The 13,720-nt window shown below is 39.6% G+C and overlaps 1 protein-coding gene across 1 annotated transcript in view; it reads right to left on the bottom strand.

Annotated features, from left to right (window-relative positions):
• Window positions 1–9,292: 9,292 nt before the first annotated feature.
• Window positions 9,293–13,720, bottom strand: part of MST1R (macrophage stimulating 1 receptor) — a 100,655-nt gene continuing 96,227 nt past the window's right edge. The window contains exons 20-22 of the mRNA XM_063426567.1: window positions 12,153–12,318; window positions 11,340–11,476; window positions 9,293–10,882 (exon numbers count right to left, since the gene is read on the bottom strand). Coding sequence (XP_063282637.1) covers window positions 10,639–10,882; window positions 11,340–11,476; window positions 12,153–12,318 — 547 coding nt within the window. The 3' untranslated portion in view covers window positions 9,293–10,638. The remainder of the gene's footprint in view (window positions 10,883–11,339; window positions 11,477–12,152; window positions 12,319–13,720) is intronic.

Here is a 13,720-nt window from a genome sequence, read left to right as displayed (position 1 = left end):
TTCTCTCAAGTTCGGAGCTTTTCTAGAAAAGAAGTAGTATATTAGTCTCCATATCTTCTCATGTGTTTCTGTCTTAACCATGGGCTCTGAGCTCTAGGTTCATCCAAAGATTTAGAATCCAACATTTTTTTTTTTTTCCTCTAAAAAAATTTTCTTTTTTATAAATTTATAAAATTATCACGCTTTAGGATGTCTTGTTATTGAGTTTCAGTCCTGATGGGAAAACTCGAAACAAAGTATATATCCCGAAATCATTTACAGTATGACTATACTTGTCCTTATGCTAATACATAATTTAAATACAATTTAAACACTTTCAATTAATGATATCACATCAAAATGTGATTATATGCAATTATTGCAAATGTCTGTTCTTATGACTGTTCCATGACAAACGTAAATAATTATGTCAGAATTAAGCTAGATCTATAAATTTGTAATAAGTATCACTACAGAGTAGCTTTATATTTCAATTTCAATTTGATGTGTTATGAGTGCAGATGCACTAATTTTAGTCCATATAAACATTGTATTTTACTATATTTTATCATATGTTTTATAAGCAAGTTTTCCTCAGCTCTCCCCTATGTAAAACATTTATTTTTCATTTATTTTTCAAAAAAAGGAGTGTATCCCTTTAAGAAATTTAAATTTTTTTTACCCGGCAAGGTATAAAACTGCCACATCAAGCCTCAAGCACCTATCTTGAAAAAGCCCTCTGTGGAAGGGCGAAACGCGTCGATAGGGTGCTTTTTTCTTCATTGAGAACTACCATTTGCAGCAGACTGCACCAGCGCCTACCAGAAGCCGGTTTTTCCAGCCAGCGTTTTCCCTCTGAGCATATTACCGACAACCTACCCGAGTGCACCGGAGAGGAGCTGTCATAGGGAAACACACAAGCCGCTGGGACAGATCTTTTTGCCTGCAATATATATTACGATGAGTACTACATTTTATTTTATGTAAGAGTCTTATGTTGGGGGGGGATCCTTTTAACTTTGTTCCTGTATATTGGACAATAAATACCTTTTTGATACAGTATTACGCTATGTATCTTTCCCTGTCTCCGTTTTTTTAAAGGTATCTCAACTCACTTTCGAGTCCCTGCAAATCATTACGAAATTTGGATTTTTTGTTCAGGACTTTGTTACAGATAGAACATTTGGACACATTTTTATCTTTTTCCCCTTTTTTTTCTTTTTTTTTTTTTTTTTTCTTTTTTCTGTGATCTATATGATTTTTTTATATTATTGTTTTTTTTTTCATATTAAATGCTCCCTTTTTATTTTTAAAGGGGAATATCTACTAAGCGCTGAAACTCATATGCCAGGGGATAGAATTCACTGCCACAAATGAAAGAGAGGGTAGAATGCACTGCCACAAATAAATGGGAGGATAGAATGCACTGCCTGGAATGAATGGGGAGTTAGAATGCACTGTCACAAATAATTGTGGGATAGAATGCACTGCCAGGAATGAATGGAGGATAGAATGCACTGCCAGGAATGAATGAGGAGGTTAGAATGCACTGCCAGGAATAAATAGGCGATAAAATGCACTGCCAGGAATGAATGGGGAGTTAGAATGCACTGCCAAGAATGCATAGGGGATATAATGCAATGCCTGGAATGAATGCTGTGTGTGAGTGCTGTGGATGATGTGTGTGTGAGAGTGCTGGGAATGATGTGTGTGATGTGTGTGAGTGCTGATGTGTGTGAATGCACTGCCAGGAATGAATGGGGGATAGAATGCACTGCCAGGAATGAATGGGGGTTAGAATGCACTGCCAGGAATGAACGAGGGGGTTAGAATGCACTGCCAGGAATGAATAGGGGATAGAATTCACTGCCACAAATAAATGGGAGGATAGAATGCACTGCCTGGAATGAAACAGAGTGTAGAATGCACTGCTAGGAATGAATGGGGCATAGAATGCACTGCCACAAATGATTGTGGGATAGAATGCACTGCCAGGAATGAATGGGAGGGTAGAATGCACTGCCACAAATGAAACAGAGTGTAAAATGCACTGCCAGGAATAAATGGGGAATAGAATGCACTGCCACACATGATTGTTGGATAGAATGCACTGCCACAAATGAATGGTGAGTTAGAATACACTGCCAGGAATAAATGGGAGGGTAGAATGCACTGCCAGGAATGAATGGGGGGGGGGGGCTACAATACACTGCCAGGAATGAATGGGGGAATAGAATGCAGAGCCACAAATAAAAGGGAGGGTAGAATGCACTGCCAGGAATGAATGGGGAGTAGAATACACTGCCAGGAATGAATGGGGGGGAGGGGGGCGACAGAATACACTGCCAGGAATGAATGGGGGGATAGAATGCACGGCTACAAATGGAAGGGAGGGTAGAATGCACTGCCAGGAATGAAGGGGAGGGTAGAATGCACTGCCACAAATGAATGTGGGGGTAGAATGCACTGCCACAAATAAATGGGGAGTAGAATACACTGCCAAGAATGAATGGGGGGGGGGACAGAATGCACTGCCAGGAATCAAGGGGAGGGTAGAATGCACTGCCAGGAATGAAGGGGAGGGTCGAATGCACTGCCATGAATAAATGGGGGGGGGGGGGGATAGAATACACTGCCAGGAATAAATGGGGGAGGGGAGGGGGGGGATAGAATGCACTGTCACAAATGAAAGGGAGGGTAGAATGCACTGCCAGGAATGAATGGGGAGTAGAATACACTGCCAGGAATGAATGGGGGGGAGGGGGGCGACAGAATACACTGCCAGGAATGAAGGGGAGGGTAGAATGCACTGCCACAAATGAATGTGGGGGTAGAATGCACTGCCACGAATAAATGGGGAGTAGAATACACTGCCAAGAATGAATGGGGGGGGGGACAGAATGCACTGCCAGGAATCAAGGGGAGGGTAGAATGCACTGCCAGGAAAGAAGGGGAGGGTCGAATGCACTGCCATGAATAAATGGGGGGGGGGGGGATAGAATACACTGCCAGGAATAAATGGGGGAGGGGGGGGGATAGAATGCACTGTCACAAATGAAAGGGAGGGTAGAATGCACTGCCAGGAATGAATGGGGGATAGCATACACTGCAAGAATGAATCTTGGGATAGAATCACTGCCAGGAATGAAAGTACAGAAAAATATAGGCAAGCATCGAGTCAGGAGAATAAGGGACACCAAAGGCGCAAGAGAGTCTGCAACAGGGTACTGAACTGAAGTTACATATATTTCACCCCCAAGAGATTTCCCGGGGCCTGTTCGTATCACATATGGTGGTTAGCATATGTTTGTTTTTTAGATTCAATTGGAACATTGAAAATGGCTAGCTCAGGTTTTATTGAAGAAGAGGGGGGCAAGGTTGGAGTAGCACAGCTGAAGATCTTGTACGAAAAGGGATAGTTTAGTAATAAGTACACCGGTTTCTGATGCTTAGTGAAGGTTTAGGTCTGGGTAAATATATTTAGTAGAAGTGATTGAGAGAAGGCATGGCACAGGTTAGCACGGTTTGGTGCACAGATGGCAAATGTATATGAATTTTGTTATATTTTCTCTTGCTAAAAAAAGCAGCCGAGCACATTGAATGGATTTTATTTTCGCTATCCCAGCGGTTCCTGTGGTTGAATAATTTAGAGACTGGAGGGTCTTTTTAACCATCCGGCTTCTCTGCAGGTAATGCTAAACGACAAAACTCCAAATACATTTTTTATCTTGTTTCTCCCAATGGTTATAAATCTAGTTTGTCAGCTGTTTTGTTGTTGTGTTTTTTAACCAGATGAACCGACTTTCTGCTCGTATACATTATATACAAACATCCCACCCCAATCTTGGGACACAGAAGAGCATTTCCTTGCTGGTACTGCAACCTTTGCAAAAAACTCTCCAACTACACTTCACTTACTGTTATAGAGCGCCCTCTGCTGCTCAATTCATGGTTTAGTTGTCCAATAGTTCGCCATGTATAAAGGGCACAGCAGAGTTTGCTTGAAAGCATTTGAAAGACTGTTTACATGCTGTTAGGTGTATGCAATAAACGCTCTCCTCTGTTGCAAATCATCCATAAGGAGCCAAACCTACCAATAAAACCAACATGCAATCTAGCCTAGATGTGAAACACACACGCAAGCTTATCAACTAGTGTACAGGTCAAGTAAACATCTTCTTAGTCCTTATTTTTTAGACAAAAGTCTACATAACATGCTTTGACCATGACAGCAGGGGAATATGTCTACATACATGCACAAATGTGTATTTTCGAGTAAAGGGTAGTGTAAGGTGCGTTAATAGCCGCTTGAATGGCAGCTGACACAACCGTTCCCTGCACAGCACACAGTTCATAGCACAGGAGTTCAAAAGTGCTTCAAAGACTGCTTATACCAAAATTCAGGGTTGTCTCAGAGGGTTTGACGCGTTTCGTCGATCCGACTTACTCAGGAGCTTCTATCTTCTTTACCGGCCTTCTTCCTTTTAAATCCGCCGGTACATGCGCCTTCTCAAGTGAACGCACATGCGCGAACCACGCCTGGCGTAACATCATACATCATGACGCACCGACGGTTGCTTCGTGCATGCGCGACCATCCACGCTGGGACGCAAGTTAACTTTATTGACAATTTACACAGCCGCATCTCTGAACTTACGAACTTTGAAAAGTTCAGAATCTTTTCGATTTGTGTTCACATTCATGACTATATTTGATCTTATCACTAACAAAGAGAATACTGGCATGGAGAAAAGTGTATATAAATATATATATATATAAATTGGACCTTATGTTAAAAAAAGAAACCCGTTACGAAAATAAAAACAGATATATATTAATAAAGTATGTATGCAGAATAGTCCATTTATATATGTATAATAAGCAGATATTAAAACCGGATTGTCTGGTAACCACTATGTTACATGGTTCTTTAAAATCATTTTCTGACTGGACTCTATGGCATAATTATGCAAATATTGATCATTTGCATTGGGCTCTTTGATTAAGCCATCTTGCAGCACAACATTCTTCCCCTCTCCATCCTTTTTCTTCTACAAGATGTTATATTAGTTATTGCCATTTAAAAAATTGACATTCTACTGGAACTCTTTGCTTTTTTTTTTTTTTTTCGGTTTGTCATAAAATTAAAGTAGAAAAGGCTGCATCTGCAGCGCACATCTGAACATCTAAATAATTAAAATAAGTATGTACACATCTAAATAATTAAAATAAGTATGTGAGTGAAAAAGGGGCAATTGATGACAGTAAGGAAATATGACAAGTTACATATTGACAAGACAGGTTGAGAAGAATAAAAGGTAGAGATTTTAAATCTAGATTCTTAAAAAAAATAAAAAAAATAAAAATTATTTAAAAGAATCCAAACAAAAGAAACCTTCTAGGGAAAGGGTTTCAAGTTACTCTAATGGTAAAGGGGGGGGTAACCCACAAGATGAATAAACTATATGCAAAAAGAACACAAGAACTAACCGTGTAGGAGATAAACCCTCATGGATGGAGAGTAACCCTAATAAAACATAACTTTTAATATATATATAAATATTAAAAACCTTAGTCTCAAATAAAGAGAATCAAATAAGTATCTGTAATAGAAAGAAAAAAAAAATTTCGGCAAAAATAATAAAAAATAAATAATCTAAGTAAAGCAAGATGAAACAAAATTGCGGAGAGGGACCCTACAGAGTAGAAAAATAAGTACAGACCGTCTCTACACTGCTGTGCCTTTGAGGGCACCCCTTTAAAAAACACTAATCCCCCCTCCCCTCACTAAAGAGAGACAGAAATGTCCTAACGGAAGTAGAAAAAAACTCTTAATTGTGAAAAACAAACACCCTGTGGGTCAGTGGCGGATCCAGAGACTGATTTCAGGAGGGGCACTTGTAGTTTATTTAAAGAAATAATCCATGCACAATAACCACTACAGCTCTGTGAAGTGGTTATGGTGCCAGGAGTGCCAAGACCCTCTCCCAGAGTAAGTAGTCAAACCGTTTAAGATCAGTTTGACAACTTTCCTGGGGTCTGCTGGGATATGGGGCTGTACTAGGGCATAGGAGGAGTGGTGTGTGTAAGGGGTGCAGTGTGGGGGTAGGAGTGGGGGTGTAGTGTAATGTGTAGGGCAGTGTGTGTATGGGGGGCAGTGTGTGTGTGTGGGCAGTGTATGTGTGTGTGGGGCTAGTGTGTGAATGTGTGGTGAGGAGGGCTTTTTCATAATTTTTCATAAATAAATTTGCTGAGGGAGGACATTTCTCGATCCCTGGTGGTCCATGGGGAATCTCTGGTGGTCACAGTGGTGAGAGTGAACTCTAGCCCGCAGCTCCAGTTACCACGGCAACGCTCCGTGCTCACGAGATAAGGACCCGGAGGAGCTGCAGGCTGAGCTCCTGGGTCCTCTCTCCCTCCCTCCGGTCCGTGAAGGCACATTGCAGGGCTAGTGCTTGGACAGTGCCAGCCCTGCATTAGCCTTTTTGGTGAAACGCGCGTCGAGACGATTTGTGTATGGGGTTGGTTAAGTGATGTGGGACAACATTCTACAAATACAATTAGAGACAATACCACCCATACTATATTTAATCTTTACTTTTTATACTTTTTATTTTTATTTTCGTTTGATTTATTTTTCACTTCAGCCACAGGGTGTTTGTTTTTTACAATTAGAGTTTTTTCTACTTCCGTTAGGACATTTCTGTCTCTCTTTAGTGAGGGGAGGGGGGATTAGGGTTTCTAAGGGGTGCCCTCGAAGGCACAGCAGTGTAGGGACGGTCTGTGCTTATTTTTCTACTCTGTAGGATCCCCCTCTGCTCTACTATACTAACGGCAATTTTGCTTCATCTTGCTTTCCCCCTCCGGTTAATTTACTATTGACCAATTGTAAATTTACTTTTTTACATTTTCTTTACACACTGCAACTTTCAGTGTAATTACTCCACCTATCCCACTGAGATACAGTGGACAGTCTCTTATTTTTTCTTTTTGCTTTATCATTTATATTTACTTTTGTTCTATATTGCTTTATTTAGATTATTATTTTTTTTACTATAAGTGTATATATATTTTATTTTTCATTTTTTTTGCAGGAATTATTTTTTCCTTTCCTATTACAGATACTGATTCTCTTTATTTGAGACCGAAGTTTTTAATATTTATTCATATATATATATTTATATTAAAAGTTATGTTTTATTAGGGTTACTCTCCATCCATGAGGGTTTATCTCCTACATGGTTAGTTCTTCTGTTCTTTTTGCAAATTGTTTATAATAAAAAAAAAATCATATTTCAGTACATTAAATAGGTCTTTTTAGTTTATTAAATTATATATAGCAAAAGGTGGCTGCCCACAGTTACACGTATGGAGGAAGCGCATAAAGAATTCTTTAATGCATCAAGATATTAACTCAATTGTACATTTTACAAGGTGCATTAACATTTATACTTGTCACACCCAGAGTTGTAGCCCAGTGATATGTCCACTGCCCCTTTAAGCAGGTAGTACTATAGTCAACAAAAATAAGTTTAAAAGTGGGAATACATACACTGCTTTCTTTGCCAGTTGGTTCATTTATTGGGCTTATGTTAGCCACAACACACTGACAACATAATATAATGCAGCTAAGCTACATACAAACTTATTTTATGAAAAAAAAAAAAAATGGGATTGTTGGTCATATCATTCGACTGCTACTGTATCAGACTACCCCATTATTGGCAAAACCTAATTTAATCACTTGAATGGGAGATTAATTTATTTTGAGAGCTATCCTACATTTCTCTTGCTTCCCACTGAGATGAATTTATCTACTGACATTTGTGAGGTTTTTATGACAAACTTAGTGTGTGACATGTCATGATTCCCTTTTATTCCAGAAGTTTGGTCCTTAAGGGGTTAAAGAACCCCTGTTTTGGGGATATTCGCATCAAACAGAAGAATGAGAAATATGTTTGGAAACAATTCCGAAATAAAGAACAGTGAGGTAAGTTGGAGGAATATGACTGTCGAAATATTACAATGAAAGAATATATCAGGCCGATATGGTGATGTTGATGTGAGCACCAACAGACAGCATGACATTGCAGGGACCTGCGAGTCCACACTCTGGTTACTAGTTTCCTCATTACCAACTCGTCCAGCTGAAGGTCCTGTGTGACTTACTAAGAACTACAACCCTAAGGACCCAACCTGTTCATTGTTGCATTTGTATTGGAAAAAAAAATATTTACAAAAATATATTATATCTAAAAGTATAGAAAGAGGGCAAACAATACACAACTAAATAATTCACATGTGTATGTGAGTGACAAATGGGAATTGGTGACAATAAGGGAGAATGACAGGTTACACACTGAAATAAAGTGCAGAAAGGTGGCAGCTTTCTTCAAATCAGGATGCTCATGAAAAATGAATACTTCAGTGCATTAAATGGCAGGTCAGTACATTAAATATAGAGAGATGCAAGAATTCCAGTCACTCCTATAAAGCATAGGCTTCCAGGAACATCTGGATTCCCTTTAAAGATTCTACAGCAGGAGTGGCCTTTCCTCTCCTTATAACTGTTTTGGACATTTATCGACAATCTGTGTTGATGATTCCGGGAATAAATGTCCAAATCTACAGGAAAGCCAAAGTGTGATACATATGTTCCATGGCATTTGGGTGGAATTGTGCTCGGATATCATTTTTCCTCTGGTTGTTCATATACATGTATTAAACCGGTAAGGTAGGTGGTTTCAGGAAGTTGTACATCAGTTGTAAGCATACTACAGTTCTTTAAACTTATTGTACTGGTCCGTAATGCCAGCTGTACACAATATATTAAGTGCAGGCCAGGAAATTCCAGGCTACCTTGTGTCCTTAAGTCAACTTTCACTATGTCCCTAGCTTAGCTTTCCCTGGATGCTTAGTCTATCCTATCATGGAATGTTAGAGTAACCTTCCTTAAGTAGACTAATAATGACCCAGGCAAACTAGTCTGTTCTCCCAGGGGCTTGATAAGGAAATAATTAGGCAAACCTTTCTTGGTTCTTGAGATACCATTCCAAAGATAAGCTAGCCTCCCATGGGTTCGAACGCTAATCTGCTCTAAGGACATATATAGGCGTTTCCTGGATTGCCATCCCGGTACCATCACTCTGTAGATCATTGGTGCCACTGATCTGAGGTTTTGACAGCACTGAGTACATTTTTTTTACTAAAATACCAGCACCTTATTTTACTATCCAGCAACTCACTTCCCTTTAAAATGTACTGCTTTTTGCAGCTAATTTGCCATCCCAATCCAAGACACGTTATATCATAGTAAAAAGAAAAATCGTATTTATTTACACTCCAGTTCCCTGCTCCTCAACACGAGTGCAGGGAGTATTGTATCAGTTTTACAAAGGATTTATAAATGACATCTCCATAAAAAAATATTATTTTAGAAAGTATATCTTATACATAAACGCACACACACACACACTACACAGTCATGTCCAATTCAAGTATAACCATTGTCCCAGAGTGTTCTTACTGCAACCCCAAACCATTTCTCCCTTGTTAAAGTATTATTACTGTCCCACGGTACAAATACATTTCGTTGCAAATAAGGTTCTCATGGTCTTCCAAACATAACAGGGATGCTCACCAAACATTTTTGGTAACGGAAGCTAAAATAGCAGTAAAACTTTCACCAAATCAGCTATTTTAACCTGGATTTTGACATTCAGATTTAATTTTGGTGATTAATAAATAACCCTGAATGTGTTGTCAATATGCATGTAATGATCTCTCCCGTGACCCATTGCCCCATTGGTGGGTAGAAAGTAAAGTCTTAAATATTTATCAGTTTCCTTGCTGCTATATGAGAAATTTGTGCATGCAACTGTCCTTACTGAAGGGGAACATCTTTAATTTTATTGTTGGCGTTCAGGAGCTATTTTTCTCAAAACATAGTTTTCAAATATTAGCTTTGGTCTAGTTGACTAGTTCTGCATCTTGCTGTAGCAAAACAGGACAATTCATGAAGAGATTGTCAGCCACACCAAAAAATAAAAGATGATTATTCCGGTTCAATACGAGGGCCGTAATTTAGGGTAAAACATTACATTAGTATTAATCAGGATTAGAAGTCATTGGAAGTAGAAATTATATTGGAATACATGACTATATTGATGATCTCTGGTGGTGATGACCCCCAGCTTTGCCAGAAGGCTTGTTAATACCCATTTTTTCTCAGTGTGGTTATAAAAAAATCCTGGATATGAGATCTGGTTTGAGATTTCTGGTCTAGAACATAAAAACAGGACCATATATGTGCACTTGAAGGTCATATGCACGTACAGGACAGAGAACAATCAATTAAAGTACCATCTTTTTAATGGTGGATCTCAGTGCAGCAGGAGAACCACCAATCATTTAAAGAAGTGATGGTGCATATATGTTTTTAGGCTAAAAGGTTCTTACCGCCTTTAATATGGGGTCCGTGAAATATGGAAACTATGAAATTATTAAGGTGGACTCCTTGTATTCCCAGAAAGCTCTATACATATTATGCATAAATGACCAGTGGACAGTCAAGACTACTTATAGTAGTTGTCACGATTTCCTCCCATCTCCAGCATTTCAGAAGATATTAGCAGCTCCAGTGGTGTAAAACAATGTTCATTACTTTTCATCTAAGTCCTCTTGTTCATCAGTTTCTGTGTCATCATCCCCTAACTCATCCTCAGAGCCTGGTGGTGGAGGTGGAAAGAGCTGGTCCCGATCCAGATTAACGTAGGTGACATTGAGATTAATGTAGTGATCCCCTTGCAGAGAATTGGAGATCACCTCTATTTCACTGATGAGCTGAGTGAATGTTGGTCGTTCCTCAGGATGTGCACTCCAGCATTGCAACATGAGTGTGTATCTATTGGGAGAATTTGGGTTACTCTGGTTACATAATTTCTCGGATGACATTAATAAACACATTTCTTCATTTTACAGAGGAATTACTAAATACAGGCTCTAAACAAAACATATTCAATTGTAATGCACATAATCAAAATTACCAGAGCTGGGTCTCTGAATGGGAAATGTAAATGATCAAATATCCCTGGTTCCAAGGTAAGCCAACACTGATATAAAGGAAGTCTAAAGGCAGCAGTGATTTATTAAGGAGACCAAGTGTTGATCATCATGAGAAATTTAAATCAGAAATACTTTGAGTGTCAATGCTATCCATCAAAACTCTAAATAAATAATAATCTGAATTACCCTTCCAGCACTGTTTTCTTTATGGGGTTTTGCTCTATACAAATTAAATCCAATAAACGTGGATCTTAAGAAAGAGGGGCACTATTTGTGTGTTACTGTATTAGACTTACAGTGGGTCAGGACAATATTCAGGTTGTGGAAGACGCCTTCCTCTGAACAGGTAACGAGTGATGTCATAAGGGTCCACATCTGGATATGGTGGCGCTCCACGCGTCATAAGTTCCCAAAACAGCACCCCGAATGACCACTGAAAGGCAAAAAGCATAGTAATTTCACTGAACAAATCATTATTCCCAAAGCTCTTTACTCCATAAATGTTCTCTTAAAGGATCACTATAGTGTCAGGAAAACAAACCCATTTCCTGACACTATGTCATCCTTGGGCGACCCTCACCCTCAGGGTCCCCCTCCCGTAGCACTGAAGGGGTTAAAACCCCTTCAACAGCTTCGCTTAATCCAGTGCCGGGCTCCCTCGCGCTGGTGACCTCTCCTCCCCGCCGATGTCAGCTCCAGATTGGAGCAGAATGCGCATGCGCGGCAAGAGCCACGCGCGCATTCTAACAGTCCATAGGAAAGCCTTTCTCAATGCTTTCCTATGGATGTGCTGCACGCTGGATGCAAATTTCGCATCCAGCGTCGGAGAAGCACCTCTAGCGGCTGTAAGGAAGACAGCCACTAGAGGTTGGATTAACCCATAATGTAAACATAGCAGTTGCTATGTTTACATATGAAGGGTTAAAACCTGAGGGACCTGGCACCCAGACCACTTCATTGAGCTGAAGTGGTCTGGGTGACTATAGTGTCCCTTTAATGTGATCCTTCCCATGAACAACTTTTTGTGAGCCACCTGCTCTATTTTAACACTTCTTTCTACATTATAACCTCCTAATAGGTTTCCTACTTGCTAACTGGCAAATCCTTACCACATCACTTTTGGTAGTGAATTTCTGTGTCTGCAGGCTCTCCAGGGCCATCCACTTCACCGGCAGTCGTGCATTCTTGTGGCGTCTCACACTGTAATATTCCTTGTCAAAAACATCCCTTGCCAGCCCAAAGTCTGCCACCTTCACCCTAAAGGCCTCATCCAACCTTAAAAAAACACCAAAAATAAAGTTATCCATTAAAATACATTGCTGTCAGTGCAGAGTGATGTACTTAGTTTTTTTGCACAACTAAAAGTTAGCTATGAGTTGTGCCTTTATTTTTACAAAAAATCTGGTTGTTTTCATTTTTTTTATTCTGGCATGGCAATTACGTTAACCCCTGAAGTGCCATAAGCATGTATGACATGAATTCAACATGTGCATCTACTTTGGAAAACCCTACTAACTACCTAATCCAAAAAGGCAAGCTGTACTGAACATGTTCACTTGGGGGTGTACTCACTTTTGTTGCCAGCGGTTTAGACATTAATGGCTGTGTGTTGAGTTATTTTGAGGGGACAGCAAATTTACACTGTTATACAGGCTGTACACTTCCTACTTTACATTGTAGCAAAGTGTCATTTCTTCAGTGTTGTCACAAGAAAAGATAAAATATTTGCAAAAATGTGAGGGGGTGTATTCCCTTTTGTGAGATACTGTATATCATATAAATGACCTTTTCTATAGATTTACCCCCAAATCCCATCGCAACAAATTATTTTCAGAAAGACAATCGCAATCTCCATGCCCTTTGAGGGCCAACTATTGTATTTTTCCATGTATAAGACCATGTTTTTTTTTTTAAAAAAAATTGTGTCTAAAATTAGGGGTCGTCTTATACACTGAATGTCACTGTAGGGGTAAAAAAAAACAAAAAAAAAACACGTGTGTGGGGCCCAAGCTAAGATGGCACCTGCCGCATTTCAGTGTGCCACACACATACCTGGCCTCCCTCCCGCCAATCCTGGATGCTGTGGCATGGAGGAAGAGGTCCCTATATGCATGGGAGCTGCAGCAGACATCAATACTACTGTGATATCCCAGCATGCCCCCACACCACCTGCTGTATTGTGGGAGCTGTAGTCTCTAAGCATGCACTATATAGCCGTTAAAGTCACAGAATTGTGTAGCACAGGGGAGGCATGAGAATCAGAAGTGTGTTGTTCTCCTCAAAAGTCACCTCTAAAATATCAACGTTGTTCTATTTGATGTTTAAAATATTGATTTCTTAATTTTGGGTTTAAAAAATAGGGGTCGTCTTATACATGAGGGCGTCTTCTACACGGAAAAAAACAGTATATATGCATTAAATGTTAAATCTAACTTTCATGTAATACTGCGTTCCTTTGGATGTGTACAGTGTGAAGACCTGTGTATAAATACATGTATGTATTTGAGTGTGTAAAATATGTCAATGCACTTGTGCATAATCTGGATGGATGTGCTTTTTTGCATTATGTCTCAGTAGGAATGTGTATGTTTATAGAGCGTTAGTGTGTCTGCATGTACACATTTGGTTTTCGTGAATGTGTGTGTGAATAAGGAATGTATTTTTATCTGCTGCAACC

Source organism: Pelobates fuscus, chromosome 7, assembly GCF_036172605.1.
Source record: "Pelobates fuscus isolate aPelFus1 chromosome 7, aPelFus1.pri, whole genome shotgun sequence".
Taxonomy (NCBI): Eukaryota; Metazoa; Chordata; class Amphibia; order Anura; family Pelobatidae; genus Pelobates; species Pelobates fuscus.
This window is presented reverse-complemented; position numbering and strand designations above follow the sequence as displayed.